At 33.2% G+C, this 27,945-nt stretch overlaps 4 protein-coding genes and 1 non-coding gene across 6 annotated transcripts; 2 read left to right on the top strand and 3 right to left on the bottom strand.

Annotated features, from left to right (window-relative positions):
* Positions 1-21: 21 nt before the first annotated feature.
* LOC109166130 lies at positions 22-1,619 on the bottom strand. Its single transcript, XM_019315016.1, has 2 exons — positions 846-1,619; positions 22-720 (listed from the first exon to the last, which is right to left on the bottom strand). Exons 1-2 carry the CDS (start codon positions 1,617-1,619, stop codon positions 22-24), a joined length of 1,473 nt encoding a protein of 490 aa, XP_019170561.1.
* Positions 1,620-5,309: 3,690 nt separating this feature from the next.
* On the top strand, positions 5,310-6,365 carry LOC109166129 (putative F-box protein At4g17200). The gene has a single exon (XM_019315015.1). It carries the CDS (start codon positions 5,310-5,312, stop codon positions 6,363-6,365), a length of 1,056 nt encoding a protein of 351 aa, XP_019170560.1.
* A 12,551-nt stretch (positions 6,366-18,916) lies between these two features.
* LOC109166128 (putative F-box protein At3g10430) lies at positions 18,917-20,188 on the top strand. Its single transcript, XM_019315014.1, has one exon. The coding sequence runs from the start codon at positions 18,917-18,919 to the stop codon at positions 20,186-20,188; it is 1,272 nt and encodes a 423-aa protein (XP_019170559.1).
* Positions 20,189-23,022: 2,834 nt separating this feature from the next.
* Positions 23,023-23,095, bottom strand: TRNAR-CCU. Its single transcript has one exon. It is a non-coding gene; the product is annotated as a tRNA-Arg (tRNA).
* Positions 23,096-23,378: 283 nt separating this feature from the next.
* On the bottom strand, positions 23,379-26,635 carry LOC109166374. 2 transcript variants are annotated; one of them, XM_019315350.1, is made up of 8 exons: positions 26,308-26,635; positions 26,152-26,210; positions 25,308-25,470; positions 25,088-25,176; positions 24,844-24,976; positions 24,534-24,626; positions 24,349-24,448; positions 23,379-24,107 (listed from the first exon to the last, which is right to left on the bottom strand). In XM_019315350.1, exons 1-8 carry the CDS (start codon positions 26,479-26,481, stop codon positions 23,602-23,604), a joined length of 1,317 nt encoding a protein of 438 aa, XP_019170895.1. In that variant the 5' UTR covers positions 26,482-26,635; the 3' UTR covers positions 23,379-23,601. The 2 variants fall into 2 exon arrangements, with proteins under 2 accessions (XP_019170895.1, XP_019170894.1); XM_019315349.1 differs by having other exon boundaries at positions 24,349-24,451; positions 26,308-26,634.
* Positions 26,636-27,945: the final 1,310 nt, after the last annotated feature.

The following is a 27,945-nucleotide window of genomic DNA, read 5'->3' as shown; positions in this document are numbered from 1 at the left end:
AAGCACTCTGGGATTCTGATATTAATCCTCCATAAGTTTTTTCATCCTATTTGCTATCATCTTGGCCATAACTCTGTAAATGACATTACTCAACGCAATCGGCCTTAAATCTGCAACTGTCTCAGGCATCTCTTTCTTAGGGATCAAAACAATGTTAGTATCATTCAACCCCTCAGGGAATTCACAAGAATTCAAAGCATTCATTATAAAGTCAGATACATCTCCTCCCACTATCTCCCAAAACTGCTGGTAGAAACCCGGGTTTAACCCATCCGGACCCGGTGCCTTATCCGGATACATTGAAAAAAGAGCCTCTTTAACCTCATCAGTTTCAAAAGGGCGGTCTAGCATCATATTCTGTTCTAACGTGACCCGTGGGCTTAGGATCTCAAATAGTGGGTCATCACAACTCAATCCATTAGAGGCAAATATATTATCAAAGTAATTTAATATAGTGGAATGCATATCATCTCCCTCCACCCAGTTACCAGCATCACATTTAATACTAGAAATAAAATTCTTTTTCCTACGAGCCGAGGCATACCTGTGATAGAATTTTGTGTTTGCATCAGCCCCACGTAGCCAGTGCTGCTTGGCTCGCTGCCTCCAGAACACATCCTCCTGAGCCTCTATTCGTTTCAGGGAATTCTCAATCTGCTGGTACTCAGTTAGTGCCACCAAATCTCGCCTATTCCGTATGGCATCCTGTCTCTGTTGTAGCTGGTTAATTCGTTTTCCGAATTTATGAAACTGGTCTCCCCCCACCGCATTAACTTCTCCCCACACAACTGCTGACAATGCAGCAATCCCTCCGTTCTCCCCTCATGCCAGGCGGTTTCTACTACCTCTTTGCACCCCTCATCTAACAGCCAAGCCATCTCAAACCTGAATCTCCGCGGCCCCCTTCCCCTTGGCATGCAGGTCGCATTAATATTGAGGAAAAGGATCGAGTGATCCGAGGCCCGGGTTCGAATGTTCTCCAACCATGCATTCTCATTCATCAGACCCCACTCATTCGTTATTAGAGCCTTGTCCAACCTTTCCTCTATCCAATTCGGCGTCCCCTTTCCCTTTTGCCACGTAAATTGGTGGCCTCTCATTGGCATTTGCATCAAACCACAGTCGTCCACAGCTTCTCCGAAACCCCGTAATAGACTATTAGGATACGGATTTCCCCCCTTCTTCTCACGCTGATATAGAAGATTATTAAAGTCCCCTATCACCACCCAGGGCAACAAGGATCTATTCTTCAGAGTGCTAAGTAAATCCCATGTCTCCTCCCGCCTATTGCGTTCGGGGATGCCGTAGATACATGTCATGCGCCATAACTTATTAAACAAGCTTATTTCCACATCAATATGACTCTGCGAGTAGCTTAATAGCCTTACCGTATTATTCTTTTTCCATAAAAGTGCCATTCCTCCGCTCAATCCATCGTTATCAACATAAAATAAACCCTCATACCCAAGCGTAACACGGATCCGCTCTGCATGTACCCGTGGCACCTTGGTCTCCATAAAAAACACAAAATCAGGCTTCTTACTGGATGCTAGTCCCACAATCTGTCGAACTGTGCGTGGATTGCCCAAGCCACGACAGTTCCAGCTCAAAGTACTCATGGTGATGGGCGGGGCTGGACACCAGCTCCCGCCATGGACAAGTTTTTTGGAACAGCAGCAATTGTTACCTCATCATTTCCATTATCCTCTCCCCCCTCCGTCCCATGCCTACGACGCTTCGCCGTAGCCACCACCACCTCATCCTCAGACATACTCGTGGGTGTGACACCCCCACTTCCCTGTCCCCCATCCACTGACCCAACAACACGTGGCTTGATTCCCAGTGGTCGTGGTTTCCCGCCAACCGGCACAAGCCAGCTATCCCCAACCGCTCTAGGAGCGCTCCGGGACCCACCAGCTCGCATATCCGGACCGTACAGGTACCTTCCGACCGGAATTTCAGCCTCTCTAGCGTGTATGCAGAAAGTATGCAAGTGACCCATACAACCACAAAAGTAACAAAACTTATGCAGCCGTTCATACCTGAAATTGACCCATGCTGTAGTCCCATCCCTCTTCATCAACCTCATCCTCCTTCGAAGCGGTCTATCAACCGAAATTGACACCCGAATACGGTGAAAAGTTAGCCATGGCGCCCCTTCAAACCGCTCATCATGCTTAACAAAAGAGCCCAAAAAATTCCCTGCCTGTTCCAGAATTGCATGTGACGTGTATCCCCTTGGCATATCATGCAATTGTACCCACATGTCAATCATATCCAGCTCTACATCAACAGGATTCACCCCATCCAACACCCCCCGACACACAAGAGCATTATTCTCAAAAGCCCAGGGTCCTCCATTCAGCACATACTCCATAACTCTCTTATGGAAAAAAACCAACAAGAACAAACCCCGTTGGATCTCCGTTACCTGTACACCACGCACCGGTTGCCAAACAGACGGTAAAACTTGCCTCATAAAATCCAGTTTAATTAACTTTTGCGTCAAAAAGCGTCCGACCACCCTCCATGTCTCCTCCAGTTTAATATCGTTTAATATATCAAAAACATTCTATTGTAATTTATAATATATTTTGCATTTTAATCTTATTATAAATGTGTGATATTTTGTAACTGATATTCTAACAACATTTAAATTTCGCCCCCACTCAAATATTTTTCTGGCTCCGTCCCTGCCCATTCGTACAATAATTCTGGGTTAAAATTCTATTCTAATATTATAAAATAGTGTAATACAATTCCTATTGTAATCTATACTATCTATACTATCTATACTATATATAATAACAAAATCTTTTGAACTTTTAACTTCCCGCCCAATCCCAAAAAAATAACTCTTCCTAATAAAATATATTGATTTCTACTTTCTCATTTGTACAATAATTATGAGTTAAAATTCTATTATAATATTATAAAATAGTGTAATAGAATTCCTATTGTAATCTATATATACTATATATAATCACAAAATCCTGAACTTTTAACTTACCGCCCAATTCTAAAAAAATCTCTCTTCCTAATAAAATATATTGATTTCTACTTTCTCATTTGTACAATAATTATGGGTCAAAATTCTATTCTAATATTATAAAATAGTGTAATAGAATTCATATTGTAATCTATACTATATATAATCACAAAATCCTGAACTTTTAACTTACCGCTCAATTCCAAAAAAAAATCTCTTCCTAATAAAATATATTGATTTCTAAAATAATTTTGGGTTAAAATTCTATTCTAATATTATAAAATTGTGCAATACTATTCCTATTCTAATCTATATCTATACTATATATCAGTGTTGCAAAAATCGCGTCGTTGGCCGCGGCGAGGAAGGCCCGAATCGGCCTCCTCCGCGGCCGCCTCGCCGACTGAACTGGCGATTAAATTTTATTTTTTTTAAGTTGTAAAGTGACAAAAGTTTGGCAAGGCATAACTTTTGACTCGGTTGTCCATTTTGGACAATTATTTTCTTGAAATCACGTATTTTTTCGATATCTATCCACCGCAAACTGCCGTAGGCGGTTTGGCCCACCAATTTCTAAAAATAAATGCTTTATTAAATAGTTTCTAACAAAAAACTATGAGAACCTTATGTTTTATTAATGAATTTTTAAAATTTTTAATTAAAAAATTGTCACGTGCATTATTTTAATAATCTGTCTTTATAATTGGTCAAATTATTTAATTATGTTAAATTAGGGAATAATTAATGATGGTAATAGAAATCCTAAAGAATATAGAATTGAAGAATATTTAATTATTGTTATATTATTATTGTGACTCACCGAATACAATACAAGAATATTTAATTATGGTTATATTATTATTGTGCCTCATGGCCATTATATAACTTGAAAAAAACTAATAATAATAATATAAGTGGTAATAATAATATCTAAAAGTAATTAAGTGTTAATAATAACAGTAAGAATATTAACGTAAGAATTATAACATTGGATAAATCGTAATAATTAATAACTATAATCTAGGATTAAATTTGAAATTATCAAGAAAGATAAGCGACTTCTAGTGAAATTAACTCTTAAATAATTATATATTGATTTAAATATTCTTAATATATTACAACAATTCCATTCCGTGCATCGCACGAGTTAAAATACTAGTTCGGATAAAACCAAACCAACTCGAAATAAAATTAAAATAATTTTACTTGAACCAAATATGTTCAACATTCTTGACCTAAAATTAAAGAATCACCCAAATTGAACCAACACCCATCCCTAACCCAACTCTATATTGTAGACTCTGGTCCATATGTATCATGAATAAATATTCATTAGTAATATACTAAAGGTTCATTATTTAGTAGTATACTACATAATGAATTTTTATACTCAAATTAAATAATTACCTTGAAAAAATTAACATTCAATGTATTAAACTAAAAATATAATTTTACTATATTAGAAATCCATACTGACTAGTACTTTATCCTTGGTTCGGCCCGGTGCGAATGTGGATTAGTCTGAGTATGATACGAGACTCTTATAATTAGGTGAAAATTTATATCGTGCACCACCGCGCACATAGCAACGTGCGCCCAGGCACAAAACGTCGATGTTTCAATTGCCGTTGACAGGGATTGACGTAACGGACGTCACTCCGTCCGTTCAAACGGACCAAACTCCATTATGTGTATTCAATTAAAAGTTTATGTGTATTGTGTTATGAGTTTATGTGTATTATGTTAAGAGTTTATGTGTATTTAGTTAAGAGTTTATGTGTATTATGTTAAAAGTTTATGTGTATTCTGTTAAGAGCTTATGTGTATTATGTTAAAAGTTTATGTGTATTGCATTAAAATTTTATGTGTATTACGTTAAAAATTTATGTGTATTACGTATTATGTTAGATTATGTGTATTTTGTTATGAGTTTATGTACATTCAAAACATATGATTTTTTTTTTTGAACTGCACCAAAACAACGTTATTTTGGGTAGAACGAGACGCACAATGCAATGTGCGCTCTGGTGCACAATATAACGACTGCAATTAGGGCGACGCCTCATATGACCAAAAATGTTATATATACATACGTACACACACTCAAATACAAGTCTAAAATCCACCAAACATTATATTCATTCTCAGATCTCAGATCGCCAATACGAGGTTGTTGCCGTTGAAGTTTCTGCAGATCGAGTTCTGTTTATTGACGGTTGAAAGCACATCCTTTCCCTATTGCTGGAAGCATTGATCTGAATTGTTCGATCTTTGAAACTCGATCTATCTCGTCATGAAAATGCAAAATTACAAATTGCCAATGGATCTGGTGGTTGAAATTTTAGCAAGATTACCGGTAAAGTCTCTTATGCGATTTAAATGTGTTTGCAAATTCTTTTATGATTTGATAAAAAGTGATAATCAATTCATGGACAAACACTATGAAATTAGGAAAGCAAAATCTGATTGTGTTCTTTTAGAGATGGGATGGGATGTTAGAGAATATTATTTTCTTCACAGAGAATCTGAGAGTAATGAGATTGGATGCATATACCTAGACATCCCAATAATGCCAATACAGTGGGTTAAGTGTTGTCAAGGTATGTTATGTATGATTTCTAGCAAGACTGATCTGACTAAACTTGATGGTGTTGATTACTTGGTTTACGATATTTTGATATGGAACCCATCCATTAGAAAAGTTAAAGCCTTACCCTCTATTATCTTCCCAAACAAGCTACCTAAGGGTGCACGTGTGACTCCTGAATTTGGATTTGGAATTTCTAACAACATGACTTGGAAGGTTGTTATGCTCTTAGAAATTCGTGATAAAGGTGGGAGTTTTAGAAATTTTGATCAAATCACAATGGTTTATAGCCAAGTTCCTGGTGATTCATGGAGTTTGAAACAAATTAATTCAGTTCCATTTACTCCGCCCAATCAAGGTTCCGGTAGGGATTTTTATTTAAAAGGAAGGTATTATTGGCTAGCTAAAAATTACGACTATTATGAAAGTTACAATGAACCGCATGACATAGATGATTATAAACCTTACAAGCGACACTTGCTTTGGTTTGACATGGATGATGAGGTTTTTGGGGAGATTGAGCTGCCATATTTTGGTGATTTTAGCATTGCTTCCGTCACAATTATGAATGAGACTATTGCTTTACTTGTAAATCCAATTATGGGGGATCGTGATTGTATTGAGATTTGGTTAATGATTAAAAATGATAGCAATACTTATTGGCATAAACAAGCATCCGTTGTAAACACAAATTATCGTGATTCTTGTAAAGCAATAGGAATTTGGAATTTGGATAGTCAATTGCTTGAGCTTCCAGATGGAATAGGTACGTGGGATCAAGATGCTTGAGGTAAGAGATATACCCTACTTCATATCTATCGATTTGGTGACTCAGGCAAAGAGGAAGTTCTATATTAGTAAAAAGAGAAAAAGTATTACTATTGATTTAAATTTAGCCGGCTATTATCAAGTTTACAACGAGAGAAATATTGATATCAAAGAAGAATGGAAATTTGGTAAATTTATGTTTCATAATATCTATACTAGAGTGTTCGGCGAGAGTCTATATTTACTTTAAGAAATAAAATAATTACTCTTTATTTGTGCGTATTTCTATGCAAGGAGTTATGTGTCAGTACAGTAAGATTGATGTATGACACTTTTTCTATCTAGTTTCTTGTATTGGTTTCTATTCTGATCTATTACAATCATTTTTATTTATTTATTTATTTATTATTATTTGTTTAAATTATGAATTCCCTTCACTTTATAAGTGTACTCGATCTATAATATCACACATTAATGTGAGCTTTGATATCTAGAATATTATAATTTCAATCTAATATAGTATATTTAAAATGATAATAAATGTGTTATCACACTACATTGTAGTCGGCATATTAAATAATACCCCATATATATTTAAAGTATGTTTAGTAAAGCAAAAATTGTGAACTTACACGGTTGGAAATCTATGATTTTCCAATCACCAAAAAAATAGTCGAAAAAGTGACATTTTTAAAATTTTTCGTTGAAGGATTATGGTGAGAAAATAGGTCGGAATTTCCAACAACCTATACTTAGTGGTCCGAAATACCGACCACAATGTAAAGGCTATATTGTGTTGAGAATGGACTGGCAGGATGGTTTGCAGATTCCTTTGTGATGACTTACCGGATTATTCTTATGCAAGTTGTATTTTTAATCAATGCCGGTCTTTAAACAACACTTTTAATCAGTGTCCATTCAATATGTGAATCGATCAACGAATAAGCTTGCTCATGTGATAGCTAGAGCTGCCAGTTCACAGTCCCGTGAATCGATCAACGAATAAGCTTGCTCATGTGATAGCTAGAGTTGCCAGTTCACAGTCTAGTCACCTTAGTTGGTTTTCTGCTATTCCGTCTTGTATTAAACATCTTATTTCTTGTGTTTTAATGAAGTTTTTCCTTTCAAAAAATAAAATAAAATAAAATTATAGTATGTGGTTTGCAGAAAATGAAAGGAAATTAGTATAAAGTATAATTATTATTATAACGAATAATTAAATTAAAGGAAGGCGACAAAAAGAACTAACCAGTCGTTGTAGTATAATGGTGAGTATTCCCCTTTTTTTTTATTATTATTATTATTATTATTATTATTATTATTATTATTATTACTAGTAATTCACCCGCGCGATGCACGGGAAAAAATTATGTTATTAATAAATATAAATAAAAATAAAATTAAAATATTTTAAATTGTTTAATATAATAATATTTTTTAGCTTCTATTGGTCAAGTATTTATTATTTTTATAGAATACAAAATTACAATTAAAATTATAATTAAAATTTTATATGGTTAATATAATCTCTAATTATGTGCATATCAAAATAAACTTATACAGAAAATTTACATAATTACATTGATTTATTCTTAATTGTATTTCATCTATATTATAATTTTCACAATACGAATAATAACTAAGATAATTACATTTGGAAAGCAAATTTCAAAATTTGTATTAGTAAATTTAAACTCTAATTGAACACATTTTTTATATGATTATATAATATATAGCTATTTTATTTTTTAAAAGTACATTTTTTATATGATTATATAATATATGGCTATTTTATTTTTTAAATGTTGTGTTTTTTTTTTTTTTTAATAAAGGATGTTGTGACATTAATTATAACATTAATTATTTTCCAAACCATATAGCTTTATTATAGTTAAGATTATTATTATTATTATTATTATTATTATTATTATTATTGTTGTTGTTGTTGTTGTTGTTGTTGTTGTTATTGTTATTGTTATTGTTATTGTTATTGTTATTGTTATTGTTATTATTATTATTATTATTATTATTATTATTAATCCTAAATCACCAAAAATTCAAATTTTGTTTTTGAAAATTTATGTAACACACTGTAAATAAACTCTAAACTTGCATAACGAAAGCAATAAAATATACAAGGGAGTTTTGAGAAAACATATTTGATTGAGGTTGGCCTACTGATTAATGTTCTGTGTTGAGAATAAAAGAAGAAGATATACACCATTAGGGTGTGAGTTATATATGGTGCATTTTTTGAGTGTGTTGTGTAGTTTTTGGTGTACTTGTGCATTTCATTGTTGTATTTTTTCTAAACACTATTGTTTATTTAGAAAATGAAAATAAGTACAAGATCAACCCCTTTTAAGCAAAATGAGTACAAAATCATGTTTGAACTATAAAGAGAAAATTCTCAAAATGGTCCCCCGACTATGACCTTTTTTCATTGGTCCTTTGACTTTTAATTGCACCCAAAGTAGTCCTCTGACTATAGTGAAAATCATGAATTATCAGTTTTACCCCTCATTTTAACACCCACTTAACACCGAAACTAACGATGACCATTTTGGTTTAAAATTTAATAGTCCGATGACCACTTTAGGTGCAATACTGCAATTAAAAGTTAAGGAACCAATTTGAGAAAAGGCAATAGTCAAAGGACCATTTTGGAAATTCACTCTAATGGTAATGATATATAGTTGTATGATTTATGCTCAAAATATTCAAAAATATTTAAAATTATAATAATGAATGAATTATGCTCAAAATAATGGATTAGTGGTAACGATTCATCAAGTCCAGGACTTTGGCAGGTATCTCGGTTTACCATCATTCCTTGAGCACAAATGCACAATAAATCATTGGATTTTAAGTACATTGAACACAAGATTTAGGGAAAGGGTAAGCAGCTGGCTGAAGAAGTTACTGTCCTGCAGGGCAGAAAGGGAGGTGCTTTGAAGAGTGCGGCACAGTCAATGCCGATTTTTGCAATGTCGGTTTTCCTCCTACCTCGCAATGTGTGTGATACGATTGAAAAGATCATGAATAAATTTTGGTGGGTAAATGGAGGTGACGTTGTTCGGGGTACTCATTGGTTATCAAGGCAGCGACTAGCGTGTCTGAAGCAGAGTGGCGGCATGGGCTTCAAACGACTCGATGAGTTTAATGTCTCTTTGCTTGCGAAGCAAGGTTGGCGAATACTCTCTAAACCTTGTTCTCTGGTCGCCCGAATTCTACAGGCCAGATATTTTCATAATGGTAGCTTCCTTGAGGCTGATCTTGACCGCAAGCTCTTTGTGGGAAGATGACAATATTCTACGTGACTGCTCCTTCGCAAGCTTCATGAATGACAACTTACATTCGATGAATCACGCTGCTATTTTGGAGCTGACAGCCAAAATCTGGGTCATCTGGTCCAATCGTAACAATGTGGTGTGGCAAGGCAAACCATGGTCAGCGGAAGAGATGCGACGACAGAAAGGGAAGCTCATCGCTGCTTGGCTGGAAACTAGCATGCCAACCCTGCCGAGGCAACAACAGTCTCCTGTTGAGTCTGTAAGACTTTCCCGTATAATATATATTATATATTATGGGTCTTACTTATGTGGTGCAAGTGGACTAGGCCCATTAAGTAATTGGTTGGGTTGGACCTTTAGGTTTAAGTCTTATATCCACCAATGTGCCTATATAAAGCTTGTATTGATGGGATACAAGACATATGATTCATTACATGGTACTCATATTGCTCAGAAAATACCAATACACCATCTAGGGTTCTGAGTCAAGTATGAGACAAAATGGCTAACCCTATTCTGCAGATCTACTTGAAGAGGCAATACAACAGGGTATCAACCATGGCTGGAGATCTACAGTGCTTCCGCTTCCGCTACTACGAGTTAAGTTTCTCGTAGATTATGCTCTGTATATTTAAATCTCACATTTGGTATTAAGAGCCTTTATAAATCTCTGTCTAGTTGATTGTTTTGCCTAAAATGATCTTAAGTTTAATCTTCATATACATCAAGTTTTGTATATGTTTTGTTTACAATTACATTCATTTTAATTCATCAAAATATGCATATAAAATTGTATCTATTCAGTTTTGATATAATTGATTATTTTAGCGTGTATATTTTGAATGAATTAAATTGTAATTGATTTTTTTGACTGCTGAAAATGATTATTTTTTAGCATTAATTAATTAATTATTATTATTTTTTTCTCCTTGATTTTTTTTTCTCTGCTGGCGACGGAGATTTAAGAAAAAAAAAAGCCTCAATTCGGTTTTCTGGTGACCCACGGAAGAAGGTAGAGGAGATAAGGAGCATTGCCATAATGATACATTTCCTTATTTGCTTTTATTGAAAATGCAATTACCTTTATTATTATTTACCATATTTTAATTGCCTTATTAATGATTATACATATTAATTTTTGGTAAATGGTAATAATTTAGTTTAATATTGCCATATTATGTTACCTTAATTAATATTATATTGTATATTATTTTGGCAAATGGTAAAAATATGGTAATTGCTTGTTTTTTGGATGATGCCCTTTAGTTTTTCTTAATTTTGGCATTAAATTCATAATTAAATTATTATTCAATTTTAGGCAAATATTAAGTTTTAAATTTGCTATTTGGACTTTAATTTAATATTGAGATGCATATTAAATTGCCTAAAGTATTGCAATTTATTTAGGATTTATGGGTTAGTATATATTAATATATAAAAATCCAAACATGCTATGTATATTCATAAATTATTTTATTATAATTGTATATTCATAAAAGCATGCATTAAAGTTGGATTAACATATTATTAACTCATAAATTCATTATTAGAATATCATTCAACATAGATCCTTAGGCCAATTTTATTCACGATGACCTACTAAAGTCACTTGTTTTGGTTTCCCATTTAATTTTGGGAATATTTTAGTCCTATATTTTACTTAGGACTTTAAAACCTATTTTGAACAAGCTATTTGGGACCTAAATTGGATCATTAAAGTTTGAATCACACCATTATTGAGTGATATTTTAATGTTAATTATAGCTATTTTAGTTTGACTTATAACATGTTTATTATGGTAATAATATTGATTATTATGCATAACATGTTCACTAAATCTTAATTATTACCGACTACCATATTTTAGTAATGGTATTCATTGTTGGTAATAATATTATGTTTGGATATATTTCAGTACTAGACCATTTTATATCCATGTTATAACTCACTTAGACCATTGAGTTTATGGGTCTAATTTGAGTGATTAAACGCTATAATTATTGTTTGGGCTTATTTTTGAGCCATTAAGGTTTAAATTATTATTTTGGCCATTAAGAATTACAACTATTGTTTAAGTTATATATATATTTTTTAATCTATCAATAGTTTTCAAGGCCTTAATAATAATATTAATTCCTTTAATAATGATATAGTAAGCAATATAGTTGGTATATTGCTTTTACAATGGTAATTTGATTATTACCATAATTTCAGTCTCCCTAAAAGACATTATAGTCTTGATTAATTATTATATGGTAATATGATATTGGCATTCAGTATCCCCTCAATTATAGTTTTGCCATTTATTAAGTTAAAATTGGCATTGTTAATTACTGTTATTAAGTTTAGGGGCTAATCTCATTTATTACCTTTTATAGTAATTATTATTTCTTGGTAATCTATTATGTTTGAAAAGATTACCTATTTGGTGATTATTGTTACGTGACGTTGCATTGAGGTTACTAACGGTGATGATGGGAGAATTCTAGCACTATGGTTGATGCGGTTTTGCATCATTAAGGTTAGTCATTAAGTTTTTATCATTATTTTTTGATAATTAGTGTTATAGTTATAGTTTGACTGCTATAATTTTGAAATTGTCACATTTTATTTCCTTAAGAAAAATGGAAATATTAAAGAGAGTATATTACCATACTTTGGTTGTTATTACCAAATATTAATGGTGATTATAAGGTTATCTATTACCATTAATATTTTAATGATAACATTATTATTATGGTTTATTTATGAATCCTGATTTGTTTCCAATTATGTTTATGTGGCAATGCTTCAGATAAGAATTTTTTTAAGGCAACTGACTATTGTCATTACTGTACATTTATTCCATAATTCATTCAGTCTTTGAATTATGATTAATGTTTTTTGCCCATATTTGATTAAGTATGAATAAATTAATATTTGGTGTGATTTCATACTATTTAGATTGCTTTATGCATTTGATCATATTAATTAAGTGCATAATATTAAGTTTAATTATGCAATTAGGTTTTGTGAGATTTTGAATTACAAATGACAACAAATCATTTTGGTTTGATATTGTTAGAATTTTTAAATTCAGTTATTTCTCATAAATTTGATCTTTATGCATTAAAATATTTTGTCTGGAATATATGAGTTTAATGTTTATTTTTATGCATATTTGTCCTAAGCATAATATTCTTTTTTAGATTATGCAATTTTTTTTATTATGCCTTTAGAAATGCATAAATTTAGGATGGAATTATATTAGTTCCTACATAAGTTGGACTAATGCATAAACTTTAGTTGCGGTAGTGCCTGAATTTAAGCACGTTTAGTCCGTTAATTTAGTTCATCAATTTAAAGCCTTATCCATATGTGAATCTACAATCTTTAGATCTCCCAAACGATTTTACTTCAAACATGAGAACGCATGACTTAGGGAAGTTTCTTGGGGAGGAATACTAGTTCAATGGCCCTGGCTTAAAAGCCTTGTTGCTACTAGTCCCCTTGCGACGCTACTCTGTCTAAGGAGTTGGTATTTAACCGAGCTTCGTCTCGACCAACTTTCCTGGGAGTATACCTAATAATTGTCTATCATGTGTTGGTTTAATTTGTTTGTTAGGCTTTAAATTTCCCTTTTGCCAAGTGATTACAATTTTAGATTAATTAAAGAGTAGCCTCAGCATCTTTAATTTACTAAAATTGTCTAAGGTTTAAATTACATAAAGATGTCAATAATAATTGTCTAGTGATCTTATAATTTTAATGAGTTGGGGAGTAGCCACAGCATCCTTAATCAGTTAAAATTATATATTAAGCAGTTTATCTTGATCACATACAGTTTTAGACATATCATTTGTGATTAATTGTATGTAATATGATGGAATTTAGCCCACAGGCAATTTCGTTATATTTGTATAGTTAATCAGGATGAAATACTGGACTACGAGCATAATTTAGCCCACAGGCAATTATGTATCGGAATGTAGTTTAGTAGTTTTATCAGTGATGATAGAAATAAATCAATTTTATTTACTTGTTATTTGTAAATAATTCTCATCTCTATCATAAAGTTTAATTTTATGATGTAAATTTGAAATCATATTTCTTAATTTACCCACAGGAATTAAGGAAAGGAACATGATTTCTTAAGTTTTTATCATAATAGTTGTAATGAATCTTATTGAGTAAAACTTTAGCCTACAGGCAAGTTTTATGTCACTTGATACTTCAACTTATTTGATAATTGTTTCATCATAAAATTTCAGTTGAATCTAATTGAGTAAAACTTTAGCCCACAGGCAAGTTTTATGTCACTAGATTCTTCTGTCTATTTAGTAATTGAAATAAAATATTATCATAAGTGTTTAGTTGGATTTAATAGAATTAAAACTTTAGCTCACAGGCAAGTTTTATGTCAATAAATCCTTTAACCCATTAGGTAATAATTTTATCACAATTTCTTAGAATTATAAATTTATTTCAATTATAATTCTAAGTTTCATGGTTTGCATTGGCAAAACATGTATTCAGTCACTTCCCAAAATTTAGCCGCCTTTATTAATTGCTTCACGAACTTAGTTGGTTATTTGGATCAACTATAGTAAGTTATGTGATGTGATATACCTCTTTTGGATTCCAAGACTAAAATATACCTTTTGAGTCAAATTCTAACTTGGTTTTGGAAGGTGCATTTTATTATTTTAGTATGTCCAACTAATGGCGGGGAATTAATACCTTCATTATTTAGTTGGACTTTAATTGGAACCAAAAATTGATTATTTAGTATGTCCAACTAATGGTGGGGAATTATGTCTTCATTTGTTAGTTGGTCAAATCAATTACGAGTACGTATATCATTAATTTTGCTAAAGAATATCTTAATCAGTGGGAGTGATCATTTAGAAAAGGATCATTAAGATGCTCCATAATCAGTGGGAGTGATCATTTAGAAAAAGATCATTAAGATACTCCATTAAATCTTTTGGATTTAATAGGCTTCATACATCCTAAATTGGATTGTATGTCAAACAATAAGTCCAAAAGATTCCACAAGTATTAATATTGTATTTGTTCATATAAATTCATATTGGTTTAGCAACATATTTATGAAAATGTTGTAACAATATTGAGGAGTTTATTAGAACAAAACATATAACTTGTGGTGCATTGTTAAGTAATAAATTCTTCAGCATTTAATAGTCTTTAGTTTCTTCAAAATTGATCCTGTGCCATTTTGGTTTGTAAGGCTTAAGACAATTTTGAGAAACATAAAAGTAAGACTCATAATATTCAGTTCATTTTAATGTGGACATTGGGATTATTTGGGAAGTTATGGTGTATGTTTAACATTCCAAATTTATGGACTTAGAGTTATGGTTTATTGTCTAAGTTATTGGAATGCTTCTATGACTAAACTATCTTTTTGGCTATTTTGATGAGTGGGAGTGACAGACGTGTCAACTCCAAGCTCTTAGCCGTTAGAGGTAGTGCTTAAAGTTAACTTATAAAGAAGTCATAGAATATAGTTAGCATTATGTTAACATTAAGAGATCTCTACTTAAGGCATGCTTTTAAGGATATTAGAGATCATGCAGTGTACTGTTTTGTACAATTTGGATGGTTTTCTCTCTTAAGTTGCGCATATACATTTTATTTTGAGAAACATCTCTTAAGGTACCAAGAATAAACATTGGGTTTGTTCATAAAGGATTCAAGTTGGGCAATCAAAATGCATGTGATCGTAGGAGATATTACTCACTTATTCAGTAGAGGACATATTACTATGATTCGTGTGTTTTGTTCTTTAATGCGAATTGTGCTAGTACTTGCACCAAGTGGGAGACTGTAAGACTTTCCCGTATAATATATATTATATATTATGGGTCTTACTTATGTGGTGCAAGTGGACGAGGCCCATTAAGTAATTGGTTGGGTTGGACCTTTAGGTTTAAGTCTTATATCCACCAATGTGCCTATATAAAGCTTTTATTGATGGGATACAAGACATATGATTCATTATATGGTACTCATACTACTCAGAAAATACCAATACACCATCTAGGGTTCTGAGTCAAGTATGAGACAAAACGGCTAACCCTATTCTGCAGATCTACTTGAAGAGGCAATACAACAGGGTATCAACCATGGCTGGAGATCTACAGTGCTTCCGCTTCCGCTACTACGAGTTAAGTTTCTCGTAGATTATGCTCTGTATATTTAAATCTCACAGAGTCACCACGCTGGATCCCGCCGCCCGCGGTCGTTCTCAAATACAATGTAGACGCAGTTGTCTCTGACTCGAGGATTTACTTTGGTGTGGTGGTACGAGATCAACTTGGGCGTTTTGTAATGGCGCGAAACGACAATCTTAATGGTCATCGTGATCCATATTTCGCGGAGGTGTTGGCTATTCGAGAGGCACTATCATGGATCAAAAATCACTCGGAAACAACCTACATAGTGGAGTCCGATTGTTTAAATTTCTGTAATAGTTTTAATTCTCGTAGTAATGATTTCTCTTATGTTGGTTTACTTATTGAGCAATGTCGTGACATTGCTAGAGGCATTGGGAACGTTTTAGTTCGTCATGTCAAAAGGCCAACGAATCGAGTGGCGCACGTACTTGCACATGTTACTGGTTCTTCTTCTGTCCTCGGGGTTTGGACTTCCTATCCCCCTGATTGTATTTCATCTCTAGCTGATTTAATGAATTCTCTTTCATTTCAAAGAAAAAAAAAAACTTAACAACCGGAAATATGATTCATTGAGTCTGGCTGGCAGACGTTGTGGAAAAATAACATTAAAATGACATTTTAAGTGGCTATTTTGTGGTACAATTATCAGTGGGGTCCACTTCTAATTTGAGTCAGGTCAACGTGGATTTAAATTCTTCGTAATGAGACGACAAAATTGATATACTGTACGCTTAAAACGAATATTACCACTAAGTAAGAACATCATCATTACTTCCTTTGCCAATAATATGTCCTTTAAGCTATTAAAGGGGATAGTTTCTTCTGCTTCTGTAACTTGATGCCAAAAAAACCACCAAAACACTATACAACTTCAAAAGTATTATGACCTGCAAAATCAACTTCATTGGGGATATCTCACTTGCCATTTGCCAAGATGTACATAGGAGCCATATTGGAACCCAACTTTTCAAGTGACAATGTGTTTGTATTTATATATAATTGCAGTGATTTATCTGATCTGAAATTAGACTCCTTTTATAGGTTATGATTTAGAATTATATTGAGAATTTATCTTCATTAATGCAGAGTTCGGATATCGAAGGGACACACTGTTTAATACAAATTAATTCTCAAATCGAAGAGTCTCAAATTTAAATCAGTCATCCAAAAATTAATAACAATAAAGGTATGGAACTGAATTAGCTAATCCTAAAACACAGTATTTGTTGGACGAGAATTGGAGCCAAAAAAATTGCCAAAAGTATCTAGCTTTTTTATATAGGATATACAAAGCAATTAATATAAGCATTTCAATTGTTTGCCAAAAACATCTAGGATATACATTGGAATACGGGAAGTCCTACAAAGCAATTAATATAAGCATTTCAATTATCTAGAATGGTTATTGAGTGTACATTGGATAACTAAAGAATTTCAAAAGCAAATGATATTAACATTTACTTACATCAGATAATTCGGCATTAAAAATGGTAACAAAAAATTTTGGCATTCAAAACGATGCCTTTTTTTTTGTGGGCGGGAAATTGATGTGGTAAATTTTTTTTGTTATTATATAGATCGAGTAAAATTATATAGAGTAAGATAAGATAAAAAATGAGATAATATAATACTATTTTAAATTCCTTATGTTTTACCAAACAAAGCTTTTAAGTTATTTGTAACACTCATACATGTAACCAAGAATGCACTTGGACTAGAAAGAGCTCTCAGTAAAAGACTCTCGGATTTGAGTTGATTCTCACTTCTCCGGTTGATTTCTAGATAAATTTCTCCGATGATCAATTATATTACTTAGAGTTGTTTTTTTTTTTTTTTTTTTTCGAATTTTTTACTCCATCCGTCTCATTTTATGTGTCTGGTTCGATTAACAAGACTTGACTAAAATTATTTTTAATTTAATTTTCATAATATTACATTTAGTATTAATATACAAAATTTATATATTTGAAAACTACACTAAAAGTACTATTAACAAAAAAAAAATTAAAAATAAGTAAAAAAAAAATACTAAGGACAAAGAGAGACATCATAATTTAACTTCAGCTGGTCAAAAATTTATCTCCGACTGCCGTTTTCATATACTTCAGGGTAAATTTTTCATAAACTCTTCCTCAAATTTATAAATTAAAATTCTGATAAAACTAAACCAACCCGAAATAAAATTAAAATAATTTTACTTGAACCAAATATGTTCAAGATTCTTGACCTAAAATTAAAGAATCACCCAAATTGAACCAACACCCATCCATAAACTTAACCCAATTCTATATTGTAGACTATGTTCCACGTGGACCATGAATAAATGTTCATTAGCAATATACTGAAAGTTTATTATTTGGTAGTATACTAAATAAAGAATTTTTATACTCAAATTAAATAATGTACCTTGAAAAAATTAACATATACATTCAGTATATTAAACTAAAAATATAATTTTACTATATTAAAAATCCATACTGACCAGTACTTTGCTCCTTGGGTCGACCCGGTGCAAATGTGGATTAGTCTGAGTATGATATGAGCCTCCTACAATTAGGCAGCAATTTATATCGTGCACCACGGTGCACAGAGCAATGTGCACCCATGCACAAAACGTCGTCGTTTCAATTGCTGTTGACCGGGATTGACGTAACGGACACCACTCCGTCCGTTCAAACGGGCCAAATCCCATTATGTGTATTCAATTAAAAATTTATGTGTATTGTGTTATGAGTTTATGTGTATTATATTTTATGTTAGATTATGTGTATTCTGTACATTCAAAACATATGATTTTTTTTGACAATATACCAAAACGACATCATTTTGGACAGACGCACATTGCACGATATAACGACTGCATTTAGGGCGACACCTCATATGACCAAAAAAAATGCTATATATACATACGTACACACACTCAAATACAAGTCTAAAATCCACCAAACATTATATTCATTCTCAGATCTCAGATCGCCAATACGAGGTTGTTGCCGTTGAAGTTGCTGCAGATCGAGTTGTGTTTATTGACGGTTGAAGGAACATCCTTCCCCTATTGCATTGAATTGTTCGATCTTTGCAACTCCATCTCCGCTGGAAAATGGAAAATTGCAAATTGCCAAAAGATCTGGTGGTTGATATTTTAGCGAGATTATCGGTAAAGTCTCTTATGCAATTTAAGTGTGTTTGTAAATTTTTCTATGATTTGATAACAAGTGATCGCCATTTTCTGGACAAACACTATGGAATTAGCAAAGCAAAAACAGATTATGTTCTTTTAGAGACTGGTTGGAATGTTAGAGAATATTATTTGCTTTACAAAGAATCTGAGGGAAATGAGATTGAATGCATATACTTAGACATCCCAGTAAGGCCAAAAGCACAACGTTGGGTTAAGAGTTGTGAAGGTATGTTATGCCTGATTTTGACCAGGAAAGATGTGCTTAACCTTGATGCGGGTGATAATCTTATTTATGATATTTTGATATGGAATCCATTCATTAGGAAAATTAAAGCCTTACCCCCAATTACCGTCCCTTACAAACTATCTTATCCTGCATATGCGCTTAACGCATTTGGATTTGGGATTTCTAACAATATGATTTGGAAGGTTGTCATGCGATTAGAAATTTGTTCTTTATGTGATGATGGGAGAAAGATTGTTCACCAAACAACAATGGTTTATAGCCAAGTTCATGGTGATTCATGGAGTTTGAGACCGATTAATTTGGTTACATCTTTTCTGGATAGAGAAATTCAAGGGGATGGCTTTTATTTAAAAGGGAGGTATTATTGGTCGGAAAAAAGTTACTTTAATGGGCAATATTTGCTTTGGTTTGACATGGATGATAAGGTTTTTGGGACGATTGAGTTTCCATCAGATGTTACCATTGCTTCAGTCACAATAATGGATGAGACTATTGCTTTACTTGGATATCCAAGTGTGGGGGATTTCAGTTGCATTGGGATTTGGTTAATGATTGAAAATGACAACAACACTTATTGGCGTAAACAAACAATTGTAGATTGTGTTGTAAACGCAGATAATAATGAATGTTGGAGACCAATAGGAATTTGGAATGCGGGCACTGAATTGCTCGTATTTCTAGACAGTACAATTGCTTGGGATCCGTTTTCGGATGAAATGGATGTGCCATACTTCATATCTATTGATTTGGTTACTCAAGAAAGGAAGATGTTCTCTATAAGTAAAGAAAGGAAATGTATTACCATGACTTCAGATCAAGCTGCTGGGTATATTCAAGTTTACAATGAAAGAAATACTAATATAGCAGAAGAATGGAAACAAAGTATTTTTATGCGCAAGAGAATATATGCTCGAGTTTACAGCGAGAGTCTACATTTACTGTAAGAATGAAATAATTTTATATTATTTACTTAATTCCCTCTTTATTTTCACACACAACCTTGTGTGTGGAGTTATGAGATAATGAAATAAGATCTATGATACTTTTTTCTATACTTTATAAAAATGGCATTCTTGAACTATGATTTGTGATTTCATCAAGGTTGGTGTGATTTATTAGTCCTATGATTATGTCTTTTTTTTTTTTAAATAAAAATTATGAATTATATTCCCTTGAAGTGTGCTTTTGCATTCTTGGAGATCATATGTTTATTCACTTTATTTTTAAATATTTCATAAATGACATCAACTTCTCGATATATACTACCTTTTTTTTTTTTGAATGTTACTGCCCTATTACATTGTAGTATCTGTTTATATACTTTCTCAACCTACTAAAATACAAAAAACCAATAACGCCTCCACTGAGACTCGAACTCGTAACCTTCCAAATGGAAGTCCAACCCGGGTACCATTAGACCACATAGTCTTGGTTCGATCTATACTACCTAGCTAACATTAAAGTTAGTTTCTAAATTGCATCAAATATGTCATACGATAACTCAGTCAGAAAGAATGAGTCCAGGGCCTCTGTGTAACACGAATGTGGAACAACACCATAAAAGCATACTCGTAAGTGAAGATTTGACTCTAACTTATAATTATCACTCCATAATTATAAGTTACAAATTAAATTATAAGGTACATAATTGATGTTAGTTGTCTAGGTACATAATTCCATTGCACAAGCTAAGGTACACAAATATTAGTCTTTATTTCTTATAATCCGTTTAATCTCATTGCATAATGTTCATGATCCGGTGTTTAATTTGTTGAAAGAGATGCACGAGACTTCATATCTATTGATTTGGTAACTCAAGAAAGAAAGAGGTTCTATAAGAGGTTCTATAATGAGATCGTTTCACGGATCCTCTTCTGTGAAATTGGTCTGATTTTTTATAAGTATTACGCTTTCCATCATATAGGTATTATAACTTTTCTCATAAGTAACTCTTCAACTCCTAATATTACATTTTGATTTACATTATTTTTCATTAGAGTGATCACATTTTTGCTCATAAGTCATAACCATTACAGTTTTCTCATAAGTCATAACCATTACATTTTTCTCATAAGTCATAAGTAACAATCAATCAATTTATCACAGATTACATTTTTTCTCATAAATAATTGTTCAACCTTTAAAGTATTACATTTTTTCTAAAAAAGTACTCCGTATTACACTTTCTGTGATGGCGTTAAGTGTTGTCAAAGTATATTATGTTTGATTTCAAGCATGAATGATATGTTTGAACTTGATGGTGTTGATTACCTTATTTACGATGTTTTGATATGGAACCCTCTATTATTGTCCCTTAGACTACCTAACGATGTATTTGTGCTTTAATAATGAATTTGGATTTGGGATTTCTAACACCATGACTTGGAAGGTTGTCATGTTATTAGAAATTAAATTTGTGCTCAACGTGAGGGTGGGAGAAACGTTCACCAAATCACAATGGTTTATTGCCAAGTTTGTGGTGATTAACAGAGACTAATTCAATTACATCTTGTCTGGCAATTCAGAGCGATGATTGTTATTTAAAAGATAGGTACTATTGGCGGGTTAAAAGTTACTTTATGAAACTTACAATCAATATTTGTTTTGGTTTGATATGGATATATGTTGAGGTTTTTGGAACGATTGAGTTGTCATATGATGTTAACATCGCTTCAATCACGATAATGAATGATATTGTTGCTTTACTTGGATATAAGTGTTGGAAATTAAAATTCCAGTTGCATTGAGATTTTGTTAATGATTAAAATTAAAGGGAAAATTGTAATTTATGTTCTTCCATAATATGTCAATTATCAATGTCACTCATGAATTATTAGTGGTGTAAATGTTGCCCTTCAATTTTTAAAATGGTACATATATTGCCCCTCCCGTAGTGTAAATGTTGTCCCTCAATTTTTCTCCCGTACAGTACAAGAGGGGCAATATATGTACCGTTTTAAAAATTGAGGGTCAACATTTATACTATTAATAATTCAGGGGTGACATTGATAATTGGCATATTATGGTGATGCATAAATTACAATTTTCCTTGATTAAAATGAAAATAATATTTACTGGCGTAAACAATGAAGCATAGATTGTGTTGTAAAAATAGATAATAATGCATGTTGGAGACCAATAGGAATTTAGAAAGTGGATAGCTAGTGATTTACTTGTATTTCCAGACACTGGTTTATTGGGAATTGGGATAAATGAATTGAAAAGTATTACTTTTGCTTCAAATCCAACTAATGGGTATTTTCAAATTTACAACAAGAGAAATACTGATATAGGAAGAATGAAAACTCAATATTTTTATGCGTCATGCAATATATGCTCGAATTTACGGCAAGAGCCTATATTTATTGTAAAAATGAAATATTTTTGGGGTGATTGGTAAATGGTTCTTATCTGATTGAATTAGTGGGTTTGATTAGTTGATAACATTAACTGATTGTCGAAAAGTGTTTAGTAAATTAGCTGTTAGCTTATTGCATACAAAATACTTTCTCGAAAAGCTAATTGAAAAACTAAATAGTTGATAGCATTAGCTGATTGTAGAAAAGTATTTTGATAAATTAAATGTTAGCGAATTATATACACAATACTTTCTCAAAAAACTAATTAAAAAACTATTTAAAATAATTTTTTAATCTAATTAATCAAAGACCTAACTATTTTAACAAATTAATACTAATCCCTTAAACCGCGTGTAATGTTGGATAAAATCTAAACAACTACTCCGTATAATGTTGGATTGAGCCAAAACCTTAAAACACGCGTCAGGTAGGGGTCGAACCTACGACTTTCTGCTTAGGAAACAGACGCTCTATCCACTGAGCTACAGACGCACACTTTGACATTGATTTTCAGAGAATTTATCTAATTATTTTAAAGCTTCAACGCATTAATACAATATAAATAACAATTATAATTGTTGTACTTTACAAGCTACATATTTCTGCAAACAAATGCTCTTTACTAAAGTTTAAAAAAAAAAAAAAAAAAATTGTCAATTTTATTCTATCCCCCATCACTACAACAAATTTATCAATATTACTATCTTAAATTTGTTACTCAACTTTTAATTTCTCCAAAATCAATCATCTTGCTACACAACAAAAAAGAACTCACGCTTAAATAAAATTAGTGTATCGATTGAACTCCCACATAGCGTAGTACACCTTACCACATCTCCAATTACAACGGCAAAGTAGACAGGCTTTGAACCGAGCAATCGTTTCAGAAGACGACTAAAATGCCAAAGAAATAGGTTGGTGCAAGAGAAAAGAATACATCATTTACATATGCATGCAAGAATAACAAATAAAGCAAATACATAAAACTTGTTACTCTCTTAGTTGCCAGTAGAAGTGTTGTTCTCGGGGCAGGTCCTTCTATTATGCCCTTCTTCTCCACATATTCGGCAATGAAGATTCTTTATCATAGTTCTCCTAGGCTTCGGGGGCGTTCTTCGTCTGTTGTTATGTCCCTTTTCCACGTATTCGCTTCTTTCGGGACATGTTCTGCTATTGTGCCCTTTGGTTACACACAAGCTGCAGGTATACGGTTTTTTAGTCGAGGCAGCAGAGCTGATGCTCGTGGCCGATCCAGACGAGTCTAGGTCAGTTTTCTCGGGGCATGTCCTTCTGTTATGCCCTCTTTCTCCACATATTGTGCAATGGAGATTCTTTTTCACCTTTCCCTTAGGTATGCTTAGTTTCGACTTTGGGCAAGTTCGTCTGTTATGTCCCTTTTCCCCACATACACGACACCTGAAACGTCTGTCCAGGTACTTAATATCCGGACAGTAGTTGCTCCTATGCCCTTCTTTCCCGCAGTTTCTGCAGAAGAATCTCACTCCTGTATAGGAATGAGATGACACACCGGGTGAACACAAAGTGGACCGAACAAGCTCTGATACCATGGGTCAAACCACACTAAAACACTGAATCTAATCAATTAACTAGTCCAACCCATGGCCTTAGAAACCCGTACGTTTTTCTCTTATTTTTCAATGTGGAGTCTCAACAACAACAAACAACGATGTTTTGGTTATAACCGTGAAGGAGAAGGAGAAGAAGAAGAAGAAGAAGAAACGGACCTTTCATGGAGAGACTTCTCTTGCGACGGTTTTCTGGATCTCGAAAGTAGTTTTTCATAGCGTCCGAAGCACGTTTCCTAGCAGCAGCTGTTCCTTTGGCCTTCTGCATAGACAACAGTTCTTCAAACACAACCCCTAAGGTACGATTCATTAGCTCGAGACAGTTCAGACATTGATCACCAAACCTTAATAGCAGCCACTCTCTGCGCATGAAGCGTGGGATCGCCATGGATAATTTTCATCCTCTTACTAAACAGTCCAGTTTTGGCATTCAGGCTCTGCAATCATCCAGTTTTGGCTCGATCTATCATAAATTAGATATTAACAGCCAATGAACCACAAGATCGTAAAGTCTGAAACTGAAACGGCCAATAGCAATTCAAACAATCCCGCAATGTAGAAATGTAGAATATATATATATCATGGAACGAAAACGAACCAGAAACCTCACTGATACAAGGGAAAATGAATGTAAGAGGGAAAAAGTTGACGAACTTTTAATGATCTGCTGATCTTCAAAGTAACTTCTGGCCTCGGAGATTGGTATACACGCTTGGTTTTCCTCTTCGCGTCTAGCTTTATATCTAAATCATCTACCTCGTCGTCCTCCTTCATTTTAAACGGCGATCTGCAAAAAGGCTCGTGGGAAACTATGCATTCATAGATAAACTCATCTTTCTTGATCCATATAATACACAAATTCTGCAATCTAGTTATAGTTTAAGCGGGATTGACTTACATAGATTGAGCTTTCTCCCATGGTCGTTCATCAATAGACTCTTCCCAAATAACGCAATCCCCCAAGCACTGATGGCAAGTTATTATACCCTAAGATAAATGGGAGCCCCTAAATTAATCACGAGGCTCAAAGGCCATAAATCCAACTGAAAATTTGCTTACGATGAGCATATATATGAAATATCCAATGCCAAAGATCAAAAATATACTTTTATCACTACCTTTCCAGTACATAGAGAACAGTCCAGCCGAGATCTCTCGATTCCACATTCGGTACATGGAGTATAACCCCTTCCTCTGCAGCTTGGGCAAGGCAATTCTCTGATATACTGTCCATTCGGGCCAAACCACGATCTCGGTTTTGAAGCACCAGAAACAACTTCTCTGAAAGATTTTTTTTTTTTTTTAAAAACTAATGTCATTGAACCTGAACTAAACCTTCAACACCATCAAACTAATGTCTGTAACTTCTGAAATAATTGGGCATCACATTTGTGAATAATGTTCATTAGGGGTGACAGTCAACCAATAGCAAAGACTATAGAACTAAAAACCTAAGATTTAGAAGGACCCTGATTTCAAATTTTCAATATAATCTTTGGCATCTTTACTTAACACCAGAGTTCATAAATTCAGCCCACATGGACAGCTCAGTTGGTTCTTGGCGGTAAATATTGACCCTAACCGCCACAGTGTGGGAGTTTCACACAATTGGTTCTGGGTGGCAGATTGCGGGAATTATACCCAGTTGATTCTTAGGTGGTAGATTATGGGCAAAAACACGAGCCCTTACCGCCTTACATCCAATGTAGTGATTAGTGAACTCCCAACAGTTATGTCACCGTAATTTACTCCACTACTATATCAAATTGGGATGTAGGGACACGAGAATTTCACCTTTCGTGGGTAAAAATCAGACTATAGGCTGCTAAGTCACGGTCATTTACCTTGTCCGGGGTGTGGGGCCTTGGGGCTACAGAATTTCCCTTTTGTGGGCAAGAATTCATAAATTCACCCATAACTTGATAAGCTTCATTTTATCAAGAAAGACTGAAAATCAAATACCTTGGGTGCAAATCAGATGCCAGTCCAAAGAGCTCTTCTGAAGGATCATAGCCAGTAGTCTGTCAGAAACAACCTTAAAGATTCAACCTTTACAATCACATTGTCCAAGAATGCCATTAAAGATCTTTAACTGAACTAAAACCCTTGCAGAATTACCTGGGTTTGTTTGGTGGGCGAGGGAGAATCTTCTTCATGGCTAAAAGAAGAGAACCCAAGCTTTCTCCTGGAATGCGACAATGCCCAGTAACACAAATTCTTGTTAATGTGCTTCCAATTGGGTTGAAGAGCCACCATTACCCGGAAATTGAACGATGAACATACTGAAGACATGTATAATAGAGTCAGTTTCTTTGGTTGCAGAGAGGGAGAGAACGAGAGGTCGAATAAAATGGAATTTCAAGATTTTAACCCACAAAAACAAAAAAATAAATAAATAAATAAAATAAAATTGTGGATACGATGAAGACAACAAATCGGATATTCTTCTTATCCAGTAGCAGTGGTCTGTAGTTTTGGCAAATTAATGTGTTCACCCTAGTCTATGTAGGTGTCTATGAATATAAAATATATTTTTATTATATTAAAGATACATTATTTGTATATTGAATGTACACTGTTTGATTGAATATAAAATAATGTACTTTTAGTAATTAAATAATGTATTTTACACATATAAATAATGTATTTTTAATATATTAAAAATATATTGATTCACACAACTGTATGGATCATGGTCTATGTAATAATGATAGGTGTAATTCAATGTCCATGGCACCATTAAAGAGGCAATTTATATCATGCACCAGGGCACAAAATGTATTGTGCGTCCTGGCCCAAAACGACGTCGTTTTGTACTCATTTTTTCTGGAAATTCTGTTTTCCGTGTCTGCTATTAATTTCTTAAAAAAAATTTATCATGTTTAATTGTATAACAGACTACACATAATCTTTTTTTAAAGGATAATACACATAATCTAACATAATGCATAATAGTATAATACACATAAACTCTTAACACTTAAAAAATATCCTCTATTTTGAATTACATAATTGTATAATAGAATGTATATAATTATATAACAGAATACACATAAATTCCGTCGCGTCAACTCCCCACACAACTTAACAAAACGACATTGTTTTGGGCATTGTGTGCCCTGGTGCACGATATAACGATTCCATTAAAGATTGTTCTCGGTTCTCGGCAAATTATGATGTGCATCCGTATGCACCGTGCATGGTGCATACGGATGCAAAAACGACGTCGTTTTGCATCAAAACGCGTGTCCTACTTAAAAAAAAAAAAATCAATTTCGATTCTCAGCAACAACATTATGTTATTCATTTTTTAGTTCATTTATTCTGAAATTTTAGTTATGAAATTTTGGATGTATAGTTATGCAATTCTGGATGTGTAGTTATGAAGTTATGGATGTGTAGTTATGCAATTATGGATTTATAGTTATGAAGTTATGGATGTATAGTTATGAAGTTATGGATGTGTAGTTATGCAATTTTGGACTTATAGTTATGAAATTATGGATATGTAGTTATGTAATTCTGGATGTATAGTTATGAAATTATGGATGTGATGAAATTATGAATGTGTAGTTATACAATCTGATTTATTTATTTTTTTTAAATTAAACGTCAAAACGACGTCGTTTTTACATCCGTATGCACCATGGTGCATACAGATGCACGGCATAACGATCCTCGGCAATTTATATCCTACACCACGGCGCGCGTTGCATTGTGCGCCCAGATGCAAAACGACGTTGTTTCAATTTATGT

Source organism: Ipomoea nil, unplaced genomic scaffold (assembly GCF_001879475.1).
Source record: "Ipomoea nil cultivar Tokyo-kokei standard unplaced genomic scaffold, Asagao_1.1 scaffold3087, whole genome shotgun sequence".
NCBI lineage: Eukaryota > Viridiplantae > Streptophyta > Magnoliopsida > Solanales > Convolvulaceae > Ipomoea > Ipomoea nil.
This window is presented reverse-complemented; position numbering and strand designations above follow the sequence as displayed.

Coding starts and splice junctions, on each gene's coding strand:
- LOC109166130 (XM_019315016.1), bottom strand. CDS start 1,619: ATGAGTACTTTGAGCTGGAACTGTCGTGGCTTGGGCAATCCACGCACA. Junction 721..845: donor TAGATGAGGGGTGCAAAGAG/GTAGTAGAAACC, acceptor CGAATTAACCAG/CTACAACAGAGACAGGATGC.
- LOC109166129 (XM_019315015.1), top strand. CDS start 5,310: ATGGATCTGGTGGTTGAAATTTTAGCAAGATTACCGGTAAAGTCTCTT.
- LOC109166374 (XM_019315349.1), bottom strand. CDS start 26,481: ATGTCTTCAGTATGTTCATCGTTCAATTTCCGGGTAATGGTGGCTCTT. Junction 25,177..25,307: donor GTTCTCTATGTACTGGAAAG/GTAGTGATAAAA, acceptor CATTTATCTTAG/GGTATAATAACTTGCCATCA. Junction 24,452..24,533: donor AGAGAGTGGCTGCTATTAAG/GTTTGGTGATCA, acceptor TTGTCTATGCAG/AAGGCCAAAGGAACAGCTGC.
- LOC109166128 (XM_019315014.1), top strand. CDS start 18,917: ATGGAAAATTGCAAATTGCCAAAAGATCTGGTGGTTGATATTTTAGCG.